A 13,056-nucleotide genomic window follows, 5' to 3' on the forward strand; every position below is an offset into this window, starting at 1 on the left:
ATAGTAATAGGAATCTATAATAACAAATTCAACATGCTAGCATTGTTTAGGTATATTTATAGCCTATACGTCCTTAACCGGCGAGCAGTTGTTTCGATTAATATGTATATCAAAATAAGTGTTGAAGCAAAAAAGTGTCATGCGATGCTTCTTTTTTATTATAGTGATGGAAGTTGCAATCGGTGATTATGGTATCAGCGTGGATAAATTGGCGGCTGCCGTCAATATGGTATACAAAGATCAAAAGTGCGTTACGTATACGATGAAACCGCAGTTGGACGGTAATTGCAAAGCATTTTTTTACCTACTTTGTCCATCATGATCTAATTTTACACTTGTCAATACGAGACGTGACAGTTCAGTCAACTTTACGAAGTAATCTCGTTTGCACATGTTATAGCGTTTACCATTTTGTTTATACAGAGAGCACAAAGCAACCACCACCAGCCGGGTTCATTGCTCAGGTGTACCTGCTCTACAAAAGGCAATTACTTTCTCTGAAAAGAGATTACACGTTACTGGTGGTACGTCTGTTGTGTCATCTGCTAATTGGAATAATCTTCGGCTACTTATACATGGGAAGCGGTTACAGAGCGAACGGTGTCCTCGCTAATTACGTTTACCTTTACGGATCGTTGCTACTGATCGTTTACACCGGGAAAATGGCCGTCACACTTGCCTGTAAGTATTTATTCGTTTTCATTCCTACTTGGGAATAAGTTATAATTAGGGCAGAAGAATACTAGTTTTTTCCATTAATATTATCGTTCCGAAAAAAATTTTCGTCATATTATGTTAATATTCGAAATAACGGTTCAAGTTGAAAAAAATCGGAAGGAGGAGAGCAAGGTTTAATATTCAGTTTCCCACGATTTCATCCTTCCTTCCATCGGTATCAGTTCGCGGCATCGATGGTACGTTATGTAGGTCAAGGAGCAGTGACGCGTGGCTGTGTCTCGGGCTGAATCGCGACACACGGGAGAGTTAACAGTATCTCTAGTGGGTATTCACTACCGTATGCCATATGTATCATTTTTCTGCTCTTAAAAAGTGTTGCCTCCCGCGCCGTTCAACCGTGTTGCCGCTTCTTATGTTTCGCGAACCTGTTGGATATTTATTTAAAGTAAATTCTTGGAACCTGCCGCTCTATCTTTTGACCAGTCTCTTCTTTTCTCGATTTTTTCCTCTCTTTCTTTTAGAAAGTGTTCCAAGGTAAATTCGATCTAAGTTTCACGCTTCGCATATGAGAAAGTAGAAAATATGAATGACTGGTCGCTGGACGACTTTACTGTGAATGAATTCAAATTTTTGTCGAAACTCTCTGAACGTCGGAGAGGATTAGAATGAAAGTCTTTTCGAAGGGAATTAGATAAAATAATGAGAGACAGTAAACTTTGAGGGAAAAGAAGAATATAGCAGCTGGAAATTGGTTTCAGTTCCGCTAGAGATGCGGATACTTTCGAGGGAACATTTTAACCGATGGTATCGGTTAGCGCCGTACTATATTAGTATGCTGCTGGTGGAAATACCATTCCAAGCGTCCTGTGCAACGACCTATTTAGTCGTCAGTTACTGGTTGACAGGACAACCGGTGGAAACACCTCGCATATTGTCGTTCATGATATTTAGCATAGCCGCCACTCTGACGGCTCAAGCATGGGGCTTCTTCATCGGGGCGACTACACCAGTCAAGGTAATTGAAACTAATATACATTATCCAGTTGAAGAATAAAATTGAGCATAAATATTCATAAATATGCATAAAGAGCGATGCAAGCCTGCAAACCGCGTTTGGTATGTTCATAGAATTAATTTTAGTTTCACTTTTATTTCATTCATTCTGCTCGAATACTTGAAACATGCGTTTTAACGCGAGTAATTGTTGAGGACCTAGGAAGTCCTCCGTTCTGGTGCAGCACACGCTATAGTTGCGCAAGCATAGATGCGCACATATCAAAATATTATCGATTTTTCAACGTAATTCCCGTCATTTACGCTCAGACGACTTTTTGATTGATTCATTATGCAACTTTATTCGTCCTATTCACTTAGGCAAATATTCAGCGTAAAATAATTACATAAGTAAACCGTAACGACTTTAATACAAAACGATTAATCTTCGTTTATGTTCTCATTCCTTCGATCACGTTTAAGTATTAATTTGCATAAATCACAAACGGTTTAAGGACAGTCGCCTAAAAATCTTTAATTATGCCGGGAATAACGAATATCTGTGAATAGAAGACTAAAAATATTTCTCTTTAAATAAGCGTGCGTTGTAAAATTTATTTTCAGATCGCGGTGTTCGCGGGGCCGATAATCGCAGTGCTGTTCTCCGTGTTCGGGTTCTGTGTCCGTTACATGGATACGCCCGCTATGTTCCGATGGATGTTTCACATATCGTATTTCCGTGCCAGCTTTCACAGCCTACTGCAAACCGTCTACGGTTTCGATCGGCTGGACTTGAAATGCGACGATTTTTATTGTCACTATAAGAAACCGACGAAATTCCTACAGGAGATGGACATCGACACGAACGTCGCGAACAACCTCGCTCTAATCGTCGGTATCGGCGTGTTGATGCATTTGTTAACGGCCAGCGCTCTATGGTGCAAGCTTAACAGAAGATAAACGAACAAGAGGACTATGTATATTTATTTCCGTACTTCGGTAATCCAGTATTTGTTGTCAGCCGTTTCCGGTTCGCTCCCCGCCTATTACGTGACGCACGACGGGTTCCTCCTCCTAGGACCGTGTAGGAGTGGATCGATGAAGCGTTGAATCCTCTTATGTTTTGTCAAGCGTGAATATATTTCTTACCAACGACCCTGCCAACAGTAAATAATATCTTTTGATTTAGAATTTTATAGAAAATGTCCGGCAGGCATAAATTATATGTTGTCGCATTGTACTTATAGCATTTCGTTGAAACTGGTGTGCACAAAAGTTGTCTGACAACTCTTAACGGCGGTACATGAATTTAATCGTACTACTAGTGAATAAAGTTTAATCGTCACACGTCGCACCGCCTCTGCCGTATACGGTGCTAGTAACTTATTATTTTCTCTCGAATGCATCTTCTATAATTAATTATAGGTAAGAAACGAATGAACTGCGGGTTCATATTTTTGTAGGAATTAAAAAAACGAAATCTAAACGAAGACCTAGCCAGAATATACCTCATATATTTTTACACATTATGTGCATTTTATACATCTAAAATTTTCTTTAAAGATAATACGGACATCCGCGGTTTGGTAATGGATCCGCGAAAGCTTTAACATATGTGGGAAGTCTTTATGTATTACGTGTGACGTAATTGTTAACATATAGCGATTAAGGATGGAATATATTTTTTTTATCACATTTTCGTATTCGTACAATGCTATCGACGTGATCAACGTTTTGTGTCGTATAACTGCTTTGCGATGTAATTCAGTCTCTTGCAATTTGCGTACACAACTATTGAGATATGACTCCAATCGGAGATAAGAAAATATCGATAATATAATATCGATGACGGGTGCAGAGCGTTTCAGTATAGATAAAAAGAAAAACGAGAAAATGATATATGTATATGTATGTATAAAAAAGATACGTGATATTATATTAATTATAATATTAATATCGGGGCATTGTTTATTCATTAATAATTGCGATGAATAATTTTGAAAAAAGGCATCGCCATTCTTCTTATTTAATAGCAAACTAGGAAAATTGTTAAATTGATTCCTCAAAACTTTTTCTTATGGATATTTAACGGATCTAACTACTATCTGTGATATATTTGTTAGACATCTTTACTAAATAGCAACGTTTAAATGTAATATTATGTGAATTGGAGAACGAAAATTGTCTTGTAAGAATCAATATACACAATTTTAAATGCTAGTTGAATGAAATTCGATCTTGTCATTGTTACGGACGAAAAGTTTGAACCATGTTTTTCACACTTTCGATTTTTTACGATATTTATTATTTGTAGACGATGAATCTCCGTGCTTACAAATAGACAAGTTTTTGAATTATCTGTGACGTTACGAAATAAAAATAAAAACGTTTATAAACAAGTTTTACCTAGTTTTAACAAACCTGTTCATCTGGAATTATTTAAAAGAATGGATAGAAAATGATTCCCAATTGCAATGACACAGAAATGAAACAGTTTACTTCCAATATTTTATGTTTTATTGTACGCCGTATCCAATTTGTTTCTACATTCGGATACATTGTTAAATCTGCGTCTATCGTTAATTCATATACAGGTAGAACGCTAATAATACATTTCGCTTCTCTCCCGATTGAAGTTTTCATCATAAGGTATCGTGAAACGATCGGGGTTTTGATAAAGATCATGTCGCATAAATTACACAAACTTAAATTGTACAAGTATAGCTCACATCACACTATAATCCATCCATCTTGGAGTTAAATTAGATTTCTATGGAACAAATTTTTAAGAGATCAATATGAATAATGTCGCGAATTCTTGCTATAAATATACACATTACATATATTACACACAGGTCTAGGAAACTCTTGCGTCCTAGGAGAGAATAGTAGTTTCATATACATTCTTTCTTCGTAAAGTTACACTAGGAAAACATCTTTGTTTCGGTCCGGAGTGTATGAAAACTGTAAAAAAAAACTATTCTTAACCAAATCGCAAGAATCGTGTAAGACCAGTGGTAAATTGATGTTTCATTACACATTTTACACATCATGTCTCATTCATTACGCTTGACTACGGATGCAGCACAAGAGAAAACAATAGGAAGCAAGAGGAATTTTACGAAACCGTGTACACCGTTGTAAGAAACTGTGTCGAAACATTTCTGGGAATATTGACGATTAAACATGAGCACAAAACGAAGTCGAGATTTTTTCTAATAATAATACACACACACACCTTTTACTGCAAGCGTTCACTAAATTAAGACTTAGTAATTAATAATTTGTATAAAAGAGGAAATAGATGATTCTTAAAATAATCGCTGATTATAGTTAAAACTTCTGAAAAAGTATACAAATATTCGACACTCTCGGTCTGTGATTGAATTTCATGATTCAATAAACACAGGAAAATCATGTTTATTCTATATCAAATGAATTTAAAAACGAAAAATCCGAGCAATCTTCAATGAAATATAAATAGCACTACTGGTAGTAATAGTTTCAGATAAAACTTGCTAATATTTTTGAAACAATTATGAATATAATAATTGTATTATTTCGCTATTTATAAAATCTTATACTAAATTTCACGCAAGGAACGCAAAAGAAAGTTAATACCTATGAAATACTCATTCACAGATAGCTACTGAACTCTTCTGACAATAATTATCAATTGTGTTCAATAATTTTGAATTCAATTATTCTAAACATATTCCCGACAGCATGCTAAGCATGATTTGAATAAGATGCAATGCAAGTGATGTGTTTTACGGAACAAAGTAAAAAACGTTTTTAAATTACATACATTCGTCATTTCTTAAGGACGTTCCATAAAGGATATAATATCCTATTCACATTCTGGAAGAGATTACACAATTCAATTATTGCATAATCTCTTTAATAATTTTTTAAATCCTTACTAATTGTGTTTAAATACAATGGACAAGAAAAACGCTTATGCATCGTTTCATGAGGCGTAGAACTCGGAATTAGTATTTATTTACTAAGGTTTATATGCGTGACAAACGATTAAAAATTCAACGTTGACAGAATTATAGCCACGTAGCCCTTCAATACCTTTTTCTTCGACGAGACGTGGTAAACATCTATATATAGGACTCTGTTGTCTCATCAAAAAGTAATAGATATTGCAGCAGCGATCGGTGTAACTTAAAAACTAAACAAGTGCAATAGCGAGAAAAGGAAACGTAGACAGAAACAAGTCGAAAATGAGAAAACAAACGTAGACGAAAAAAAATATACGCATCAATCCACATAATAGATCTCTAAAGAGATTGGGATTTCAAGAAAGACTAAAATCATAAGGTACTATTATTTCGTGTTATATTATGTACAGCGATCGAATATTATTTTGTCTCTATCGATTATTTACAATGAATTATTTTCGCACTTTTTTTTAATCACAATGCTTCGACAGTTTCACCTTTCTTTGCGATTCCGATTCATCCTCCATGCCGTACAGATGATACCGGTGCTTCATTTCGGTCGCGACAGACTTCAATGAAATCAATTGAAAACAACAAAGAAAATCAACTTAAGCCGAAATCTGAGGAAATTATAAAAAGTAAGAAAATACGACAGAAATAAAAAAAGGTGAAAATCATTAAATATATATATGTATATATACGGATATAAAAAATATAAGTGTATCCTATGTCGATAACTGTCCACAAAAGTAAAATTAAATTATCGCTAAACTCACCAATCGGGAACGAACTCTTTTTGGCATATCTTCTTGTCGGCTATAAATCTCGTTTCGTTTCAATACTAACTGTGAACCATCTTCAAAAATTACCTAAAACACAATTACACGATTTATAGTTATAGTTATAACAATCATTATAATAGAAGGATAGAATAATCGTGAATTACTTACAGTATACATAATTTGATGATTTGTACCTTCGAAGATACCATCGTACAGAGTTCCATCTGTCCATTTTACAACAACAGGAGCACCCAGCTGCGGTGGGTTTCCAGCCTCATAATTCTGCAAAGAATGCAAAATTGATTAAGCATATTTTCCAAAAAAATACGGTACAAAATATGTGTATATAAACTTACCGTAATGTCTGACGGATATAAATCTTCACTAAAACTGTCGTCACTAAACGTGACCATGTAAAACAGGGTATCGTGTATCGAATCCACTTTGGCTTTGTAATACCGCTTATTACGGTGCTTCGCCCAAACGATTTCTCCCTGTCGAATCGTTGGTATCTTTTCTTTCCCGTCATCGTGGCCATCGCACGTAACCTGAGGAGACGAGTCTCGTTATTAGTGTCATTAATTTCAATTAATTCACTTAATCTCGGTTAATTAAGTCTGAATTACCTGAAGCTCAAGTGAATTGTATACGGGTATAGTGAACCTAGCGCCGGAAATGAGACCACATGATGGGTGAAACAAATTGTTGCATTGATTGCACTTTAAACACGCTCCGTTCTTCTGTCCACAGTAACAACATTGTTGGTTAACGTTATCCGGTTTAATAGTCAATACGTTGATGGGATCTTTATTTACTGCATCCTTAAACGTCACTCCCGGTAACAAAAGGGCGCATAATATGTGTGCCCAATTACTATCGCTAGTCCTCTTAAGAGCACCACCGCGCATTGGACATAAACAACACATCTAGAAATAGAAACAGATTAAAACAAGTTGAACGAAAGCGAAGATCGAGTAAAATTTATTTTTCGTGATATACGTACCACTTGCGTTTTACCAGCTTTGCATTTATCGCAAGCCCAATTTCGCAGATCCGTAGGTAATACGGTGATTCCGTAACAGGAAGCGTGTACCGTGACGTGACACTCTCTACAACGTAAAAGCCTATCATTTTCCTGTTCAACGACTTGCTCCTTTGAATTCGCAACGAATACATTTGCAGATACCTGAAAAATACATATTCCAATAAAGTTTACCATAGACGATTTAATCGATCGAAGCGTTTCGTCGAGCTCATTGTGTGTAAATTTTTATTAATTACCCATATCGGCGAGCTTTCTGGTAAAACGGTGGGTTTACAATACTTCCAATCCGGTGGCATCAGCCTGCCGTGACTATTGCAACTGGATGTAAACGGTGCGCAGATCGCACAGTGAGAAATTTGAGCACTCCAATAATCGTTGAATGCCTTCAATAATTCGTTGTTCGGAACACTCGGATACAACATATCCGATATATGTCCAGGTACCATTGATATACGATGCGATACAGAAGGCGTTTGGTCTACGGAACACGCGATCGTGCTCGGTTCCTCCACGTTCACTGTCATCGCTGGTATTTTCATTTCCGTGGATTCCTTTTTCCTTGTCGTCTTCTTTTCCTTTGACTTTCGCCTCGAGTTCATGAATTGGATGGGTTTTAACGCCGGCATGTTGGCGTATATATTCTCCGGTCTCTTCTGCGTATTCATAGCCTGTGGTTTGTCATTCGTTGTGACCACATTAAGAGACTGTGTAGGCGAGTTGGGAGATTCTTTTATGTCCATGGTGGAATGATTCTTAGTGTACTGTTCATTAGCGTCTACTCTCGGGGTGTTTAATAAACTTTTTCCGGATTGTACAGCGTGAAGAGGATTGTCTACTCGCGTCGACACGGTTTTCACATTACCAATGGTCGTATTCATATCTTTTAGTTTCCTACTACAAGTTTCTTCTTTTGGGCTGGATAACTTCTTCAAAACCGATTTTTCCTGTGATTTGGATAACATCTTCATGTTAGAACCGATCTTATTCGGAGCAGGAATTGGGATTTGTACGCATTTCTTCTTGAAGTCGAACGTCATTGGTTGCTGATTTAACAAAATGCTCGTGCACTTTGGAGTCGTAGATAAGAGCTTATTATTATTTTTCACTAAGCTTAACGTCGGAGATGCTACTGAGGTTCCAGCCATGTTTGAATGTTTCATCGTAGAAATCACTTGTCTGTCGTCTTTTACATCTTTCAGGAAAAGGAAGTTACTGTTCCCGCTCAACGGTTGCCAGAACTTTATTTTCGACGTGTCCGTGATGGACATCCTTCCGAGATTTTTCATCTCGTTGTTCATTCCGCTTGTATTTGTCGCAGGCTGCATCAAAGATTGCGCCAATACTGAAGTCTTCGCGAAGAGACCTTCTAATTGAGGTATCTGAATGGCACCTGACGTCGTGGGTTTGGAGATTTCCACATTCTTCGTTTCATTCCCGGATACCTGCACCGAGATTTCTCTCTGAAGAATCGGCGGATTCGAGAAGCTCGAATTCAAAAACATAATGTTCGGTCCAGGAACTTTAGTTTCCCGTGGTTTGGCGATAGGCCAAGTCTTTGGTAACACCACCACGCTGTTCGGTGGTTTACGAGTATCGCTGTCCTTAGTCGCAGATTTTTCAGAATTCACTTTTACAGATACTTCAGCCGCGGGTACAGTGTACGCTGATTTTAAAAGATTCAATCTCGGAGCTTTTATAATATCTTTCTTCGTGTAATTAGGTAAAGGTATTTCACTTATGAACGTTCCCACACTCTTACAACTAGTGTAAGTGCTCGGTTTCGTTTCCTGCTTAACGACCTTTGAGTTCTCGCCGATACATTCGGACTCAACGGCTTTGTTTACTTTAACAGACTTGATTTGACTCGTAGAAGATATGTTTTTCTGAGGGTTTTGTTTAGGAACAGTAGACTTCACTGCTCCATTGGATTTTTTTTCTGTCGTATTATTGTAATCGAGATTTAAATCTTGAGCACTGTCCTTATCCGCTCTATCCTTGATAGGAGATTCCTCTATACTAGTTACTGTGATGTCACGCCCGAACATTATATTTTCCATTATATTAGTATCTTTAGCTATTGAAGATTTATGGGAACTAAGACTCGGCATTGCCATCAGTTTCCGCTGTACATCGGCATCGGACACGTCTAATGGTTCGTTAGTGTTGAAAATAGACATGTTCAAATGTTTACGTTTAGTCTTATTCAGGTTTTTCGTCTTTATCTTCTTTGGTTCTTCTGATTTCGAATGCTTCTTCCTCTTCTTCACTGGTTTATCGGTGGTTTCCGGAAAGTTAGATGCTTCTGCAAATCTTACGCCTTCAGTGCTCCTATTACCCGAAATCACATTATTCACGTTGTCTTGATCGTAGCCATCCATTTGTGCGCTCTGTTCCGAGAGCGTAGAGAGGTAGTTAAGGCTGTCATCCCGTTCCATTTTTACCTCAGTCTTTACCTTACTAATATCATCCATAATACTTCTGTTGGAATCCTTCTTGGATCTCGGTTTATCTTTGTCGTTCTTCCTTTTTCGTTTCCGGCTCTTCTTGCGATTATATCCTTCATCAAATACGGAAGCTTCGGTCACATCTGCATCAAATACAACTCGTTAGTTGTTTAAAATTGATATAAATAACTAAGAATACTTTCATTTTGATACATAGAGAAAATTTCTTAAGATCGAAGATACTATCATTTCGATTTTAAATATTGTTAAAAAGAATTTTTACCCATTTCTCCTGCTTTCAACCATATGTCTTCCAAATATTCCAGTTGTTGCTCGTCTGGCGGATCGTCCACTTCTTCCAATTCCAGATCTTGCAACACTTTCTTCACATCCGCTGGAATATCTTCCATGTCGACGTCCGGATTCGTGGCCATTATACTTTTCTTTTTATGTATTCGGTGTCGTTTATTTTTTGAAGCATTCAGATAACTCTGCGGCAAAGGCCCATTGCTGTTACTACACAGAAGATCCATCTGCGACGGCATAGGTGCGGCTGTCTGTTTAGGATCTTCCGGATGCTGGCCAATGTCTGCTCCACGTAACCATAATTCATACCTGTAACACGTAATAACATCATATGTATCCTTGTAAAATGACAACAAAAAAGAAATATATTACGTTTTCTTACCTCTCCGGTTGAAAACGTTTTACAAAAGTGTCCATAGATATTTTAACCATATCTTTACTGCAGGTACAATGTGTAGCTCTTTTACCATATTCCACCCAACGTGGTGCAGCGAAGTTGGTGGATTCAGCGCAATTGAATCCATGATTAAAGCCAGCGTGATATCCATAAGGGAAAGTGATCATTATTTCTCCAGCTTCTTGAGTTATCTAAAAGGGAATTAAACATTAATTATACTTGTCCTTCTGGTTACATTAACATGTTTCTGACGAGCTGAGACTCACTTTATTGCATGGAATAGAATACTGTCTCAGTATTTGGGGAGAAATAAGAGACATTTTGTGACGTAAGAATGCTTGACAATTTTGATAACTCGATGGAAAGAAACCACTGGCTAGTCTCTCTAACCTTCTACCATGCTCTGGTGGTATAGCGTACCAAGTTTTCGGAGCCCCGAAATGTAAATAATTTATCGAATACAAATCCATGTCCTCTGTATGCCAGGCGAACGTAGTCTTCCACATTCCAAAGTAAAGATATGCCGTGTTAACACCATCAATAGATATACCATAATCTTTGTTTACATAATCAAGTATCGTCCCTAAATGATTAATGTTCCATTCTTTCACTTCGGGATCAGTCAATGAACCAGAAACATCGGCTCCATATATAGGTGCTACATATGTTATATTCTTCCAGTACTTTCTCTCCAAGTCTTCGTAGTCGAAGTGACGTGGTGTGTTATATCGTTCGGAATTAGCCAATTTACTATACTCCTTCACAGTCATTGATTTCTTTTGTATATTGATCTGCTGATAAAGACCCTGTTTGCCAGTTACTACTTGACAAATCGGTGCAGGAATTGTTAGATTTAAGTCATCTAAATCATAGCCTCTTTTCCTTGGATTCCACTCAGGTGGTGGAATTACTTTAGCTAAACCAGCTTTATGCGCTCCTTTGCTTTCCATATACTCCACATACTTGCTGAAATCCTTAAACTCTTCATACGTGGGCCTAAACACTTGAATGCGGGGGACACCCCGCGAAGTGGTGCTGACCATTTTTCTTTAATTTATATTATACACACCTGCAACGAAAAAACATGCATTAGACTTCATACTAGAAGAGATTATTTGAAAAGCACTCGATTTATTCGAAGTAATTTTGTTTATAGTGCAAGAGAAAGAATCGTTCGTAAAATAAGTGACACACTGTTTAAAATGAATAATTTATGAGGTACAACAATCATGGAAATGAATATTTAATAATATAGGTGAAACCGTGACACAGAAACGTGAATCAAAACACGCGATTCCGAAACAACCGCGATGATTATTTGATGAATGAAAAAGCACTCATAATGCACTGATACGATACTTCGATCGTGATTAGAACAATATGAACCTGCTCAACGTAGATTTGATTTTAATAAACAACAACAACACTAAAAAACGGGATGATGAAAATAGGTACGCAATGTTTTTAGGACGACACGGGCCGGAGGTGCATAAACAAAATGGATGATGTCTATTGTCAAGAACTGTTTCCTAAAATAAACTTCTTTGCCTGGCACTATACATTTTCGAGGAACGAGATGGCATGTTGCAGTGGAACGGATCGGCTATCAGGATGAACGATTTCACTGCGTACTTGGGTCTTCCACGGGATTCTCAACAAAGAATGGATGACCGATCACGAAATCTCGTGCTCGTGCACTGATATTGACCGACAAAAGTAAACCCATTCGTGTTCACACAATTTTACCGTAATCGCGGACGCACCACCCTATTACTTACATTGAAATCAAACGTTATAAATCATCTTTCCTGTATAAACACCATGTTAATCTAAATATTGTGGAGGACCTTACGACTTGACACATCTATTGCTTCACCCCGCGCGTCTCCTAAAGCAATGGCAATAAAGATGGCGTGGAATAGCTCGAGACCGAGACGCTTCACAAATACGCATGCGTGCGCAGCGCTAAATTCGACTTTTTGCATTTTGTCACGTACGTAATATTTCGTCAAGATTATTACAGAAATATTATATCAAATGCTCTTACAGATAATTNATTCATCTATTCGTAGAAGGATACAAAATTAGAATTAATCTACAAAAAGAGTTTTATTCTTTATCCGATCATTAATATTTAATTGTACCTGAATTATTTATTATTAGACTATTTAGACATTGCAACTCCTCATCTACACTCACTTCCTATTTCTTTATATTTGCACTAATATATCTGTCAAGTGCCTGTAGTAACTTTTAAACGCTTCCTCGAAATTTTTTACGCGTATATATGTAGTAATAATAAACATCAAATACTTAATGGATTTCCGTGAGGCATTATTTTGACTCACAACGATAACACCTTCATAGTGTTACATTTCCGGTACAAACCTATTTCCGGTTTGGTCACTACTTTTTATTTAGCGAGGGGATTTACTGTTAATAATTACAGCCTCGCAGAAAT

The 13,056-nt window shown here is 37.1% G+C and overlaps 2 protein-coding genes across 4 annotated transcripts in view; one reads left to right on the forward strand and one right to left on the reverse strand.

The window, feature by feature from the left end:
- Positions 1 to 3,551, forward strand: part of LOC108628465 (ATP-binding cassette sub-family G member 1) — a 27,511-nt gene extending 23,960 nt beyond the window's left edge. Inside the window, exons 7-10 of the mRNA XM_018030400.2 lie at positions 165 to 281; positions 424 to 681; positions 1,437 to 1,693; positions 2,296 to 3,551. Of these exons, the coding sequence (XP_017885889.1) occupies positions 165 to 281; positions 424 to 681; positions 1,437 to 1,693; positions 2,296 to 2,631 (968 nt within the window). The 3' untranslated portion in view covers positions 2,632 to 3,551. The remainder of the gene's footprint in view (positions 1 to 164; positions 282 to 423; positions 682 to 1,436; positions 1,694 to 2,295) is intronic.
- Positions 3,552 to 4,165: 614 nt separating this feature from the next.
- On the reverse strand, positions 4,166 to 12,495 carry LOC108628463 (uncharacterized). Of its 3 annotated transcripts, none has more exons than XM_018030394.2 (11): positions 12,374 to 12,495; positions 10,862 to 11,664; positions 10,581 to 10,786; positions 10,176 to 10,507; positions 7,685 to 10,035; positions 7,407 to 7,589; positions 7,030 to 7,329; positions 6,760 to 6,951; positions 6,572 to 6,685; positions 6,398 to 6,490; positions 4,166 to 4,635 (listed from the first exon to the last, which is right to left on the reverse strand). In XM_018030394.2, exons 2-11 carry the CDS (start codon positions 11,636 to 11,638, stop codon positions 4,591 to 4,593), a joined length of 4,593 nt encoding a protein of 1,530 aa, XP_017885883.1. In that variant the 5' UTR covers positions 11,639 to 11,664; positions 12,374 to 12,495; the 3' UTR covers positions 4,166 to 4,590. The 3 variants fall into 3 exon arrangements, with proteins under 3 accessions (XP_017885883.1, XP_017885882.1, XP_026672319.1); XM_018030393.2 differs by having other exon boundaries at positions 4,166 to 6,190; XM_026816518.1 differs by lacking the exon at positions 4,166 to 4,635 and adding an exon at positions 6,098 to 6,241.
- Positions 12,496 to 13,056: the final 561 nt, after the last annotated feature.

The sequence above is a fragment of the Ceratina calcarata genome, unplaced genomic scaffold (assembly GCF_001652005.2).
Source record: "Ceratina calcarata isolate Rehan_Ccalc_2016 unplaced genomic scaffold, ASM165200v1 scaffold525.2, whole genome shotgun sequence".
NCBI lineage: Eukaryota > Metazoa > Arthropoda > Insecta > Hymenoptera > Apidae > Ceratina > Ceratina calcarata.

Excerpts from the sequence above, each read along its gene's own strand:
- LOC108628463 (XM_018030393.2), bottom strand. The coding sequence starts at position 11,638 with ATGGTCAGCACCACTTCGCGGGGTGTCCCCCGCATTCAAGTGTTTAGG. Across the intron at positions 7,590-7,684 it reads CAGAAAGCTCGCCGATATGG|GTATCTGCAAATGTATTCGT; the intron begins GTAATTAATAAA and ends TGTATTTTTCAG. Across the intron at positions 7,330-7,406 it reads AAGCTGGTAAAACGCAAGTG|ATGTGTTGTTTATGTCCAAT; the intron begins GTACGTATATCA and ends TTCTATTTCTAG.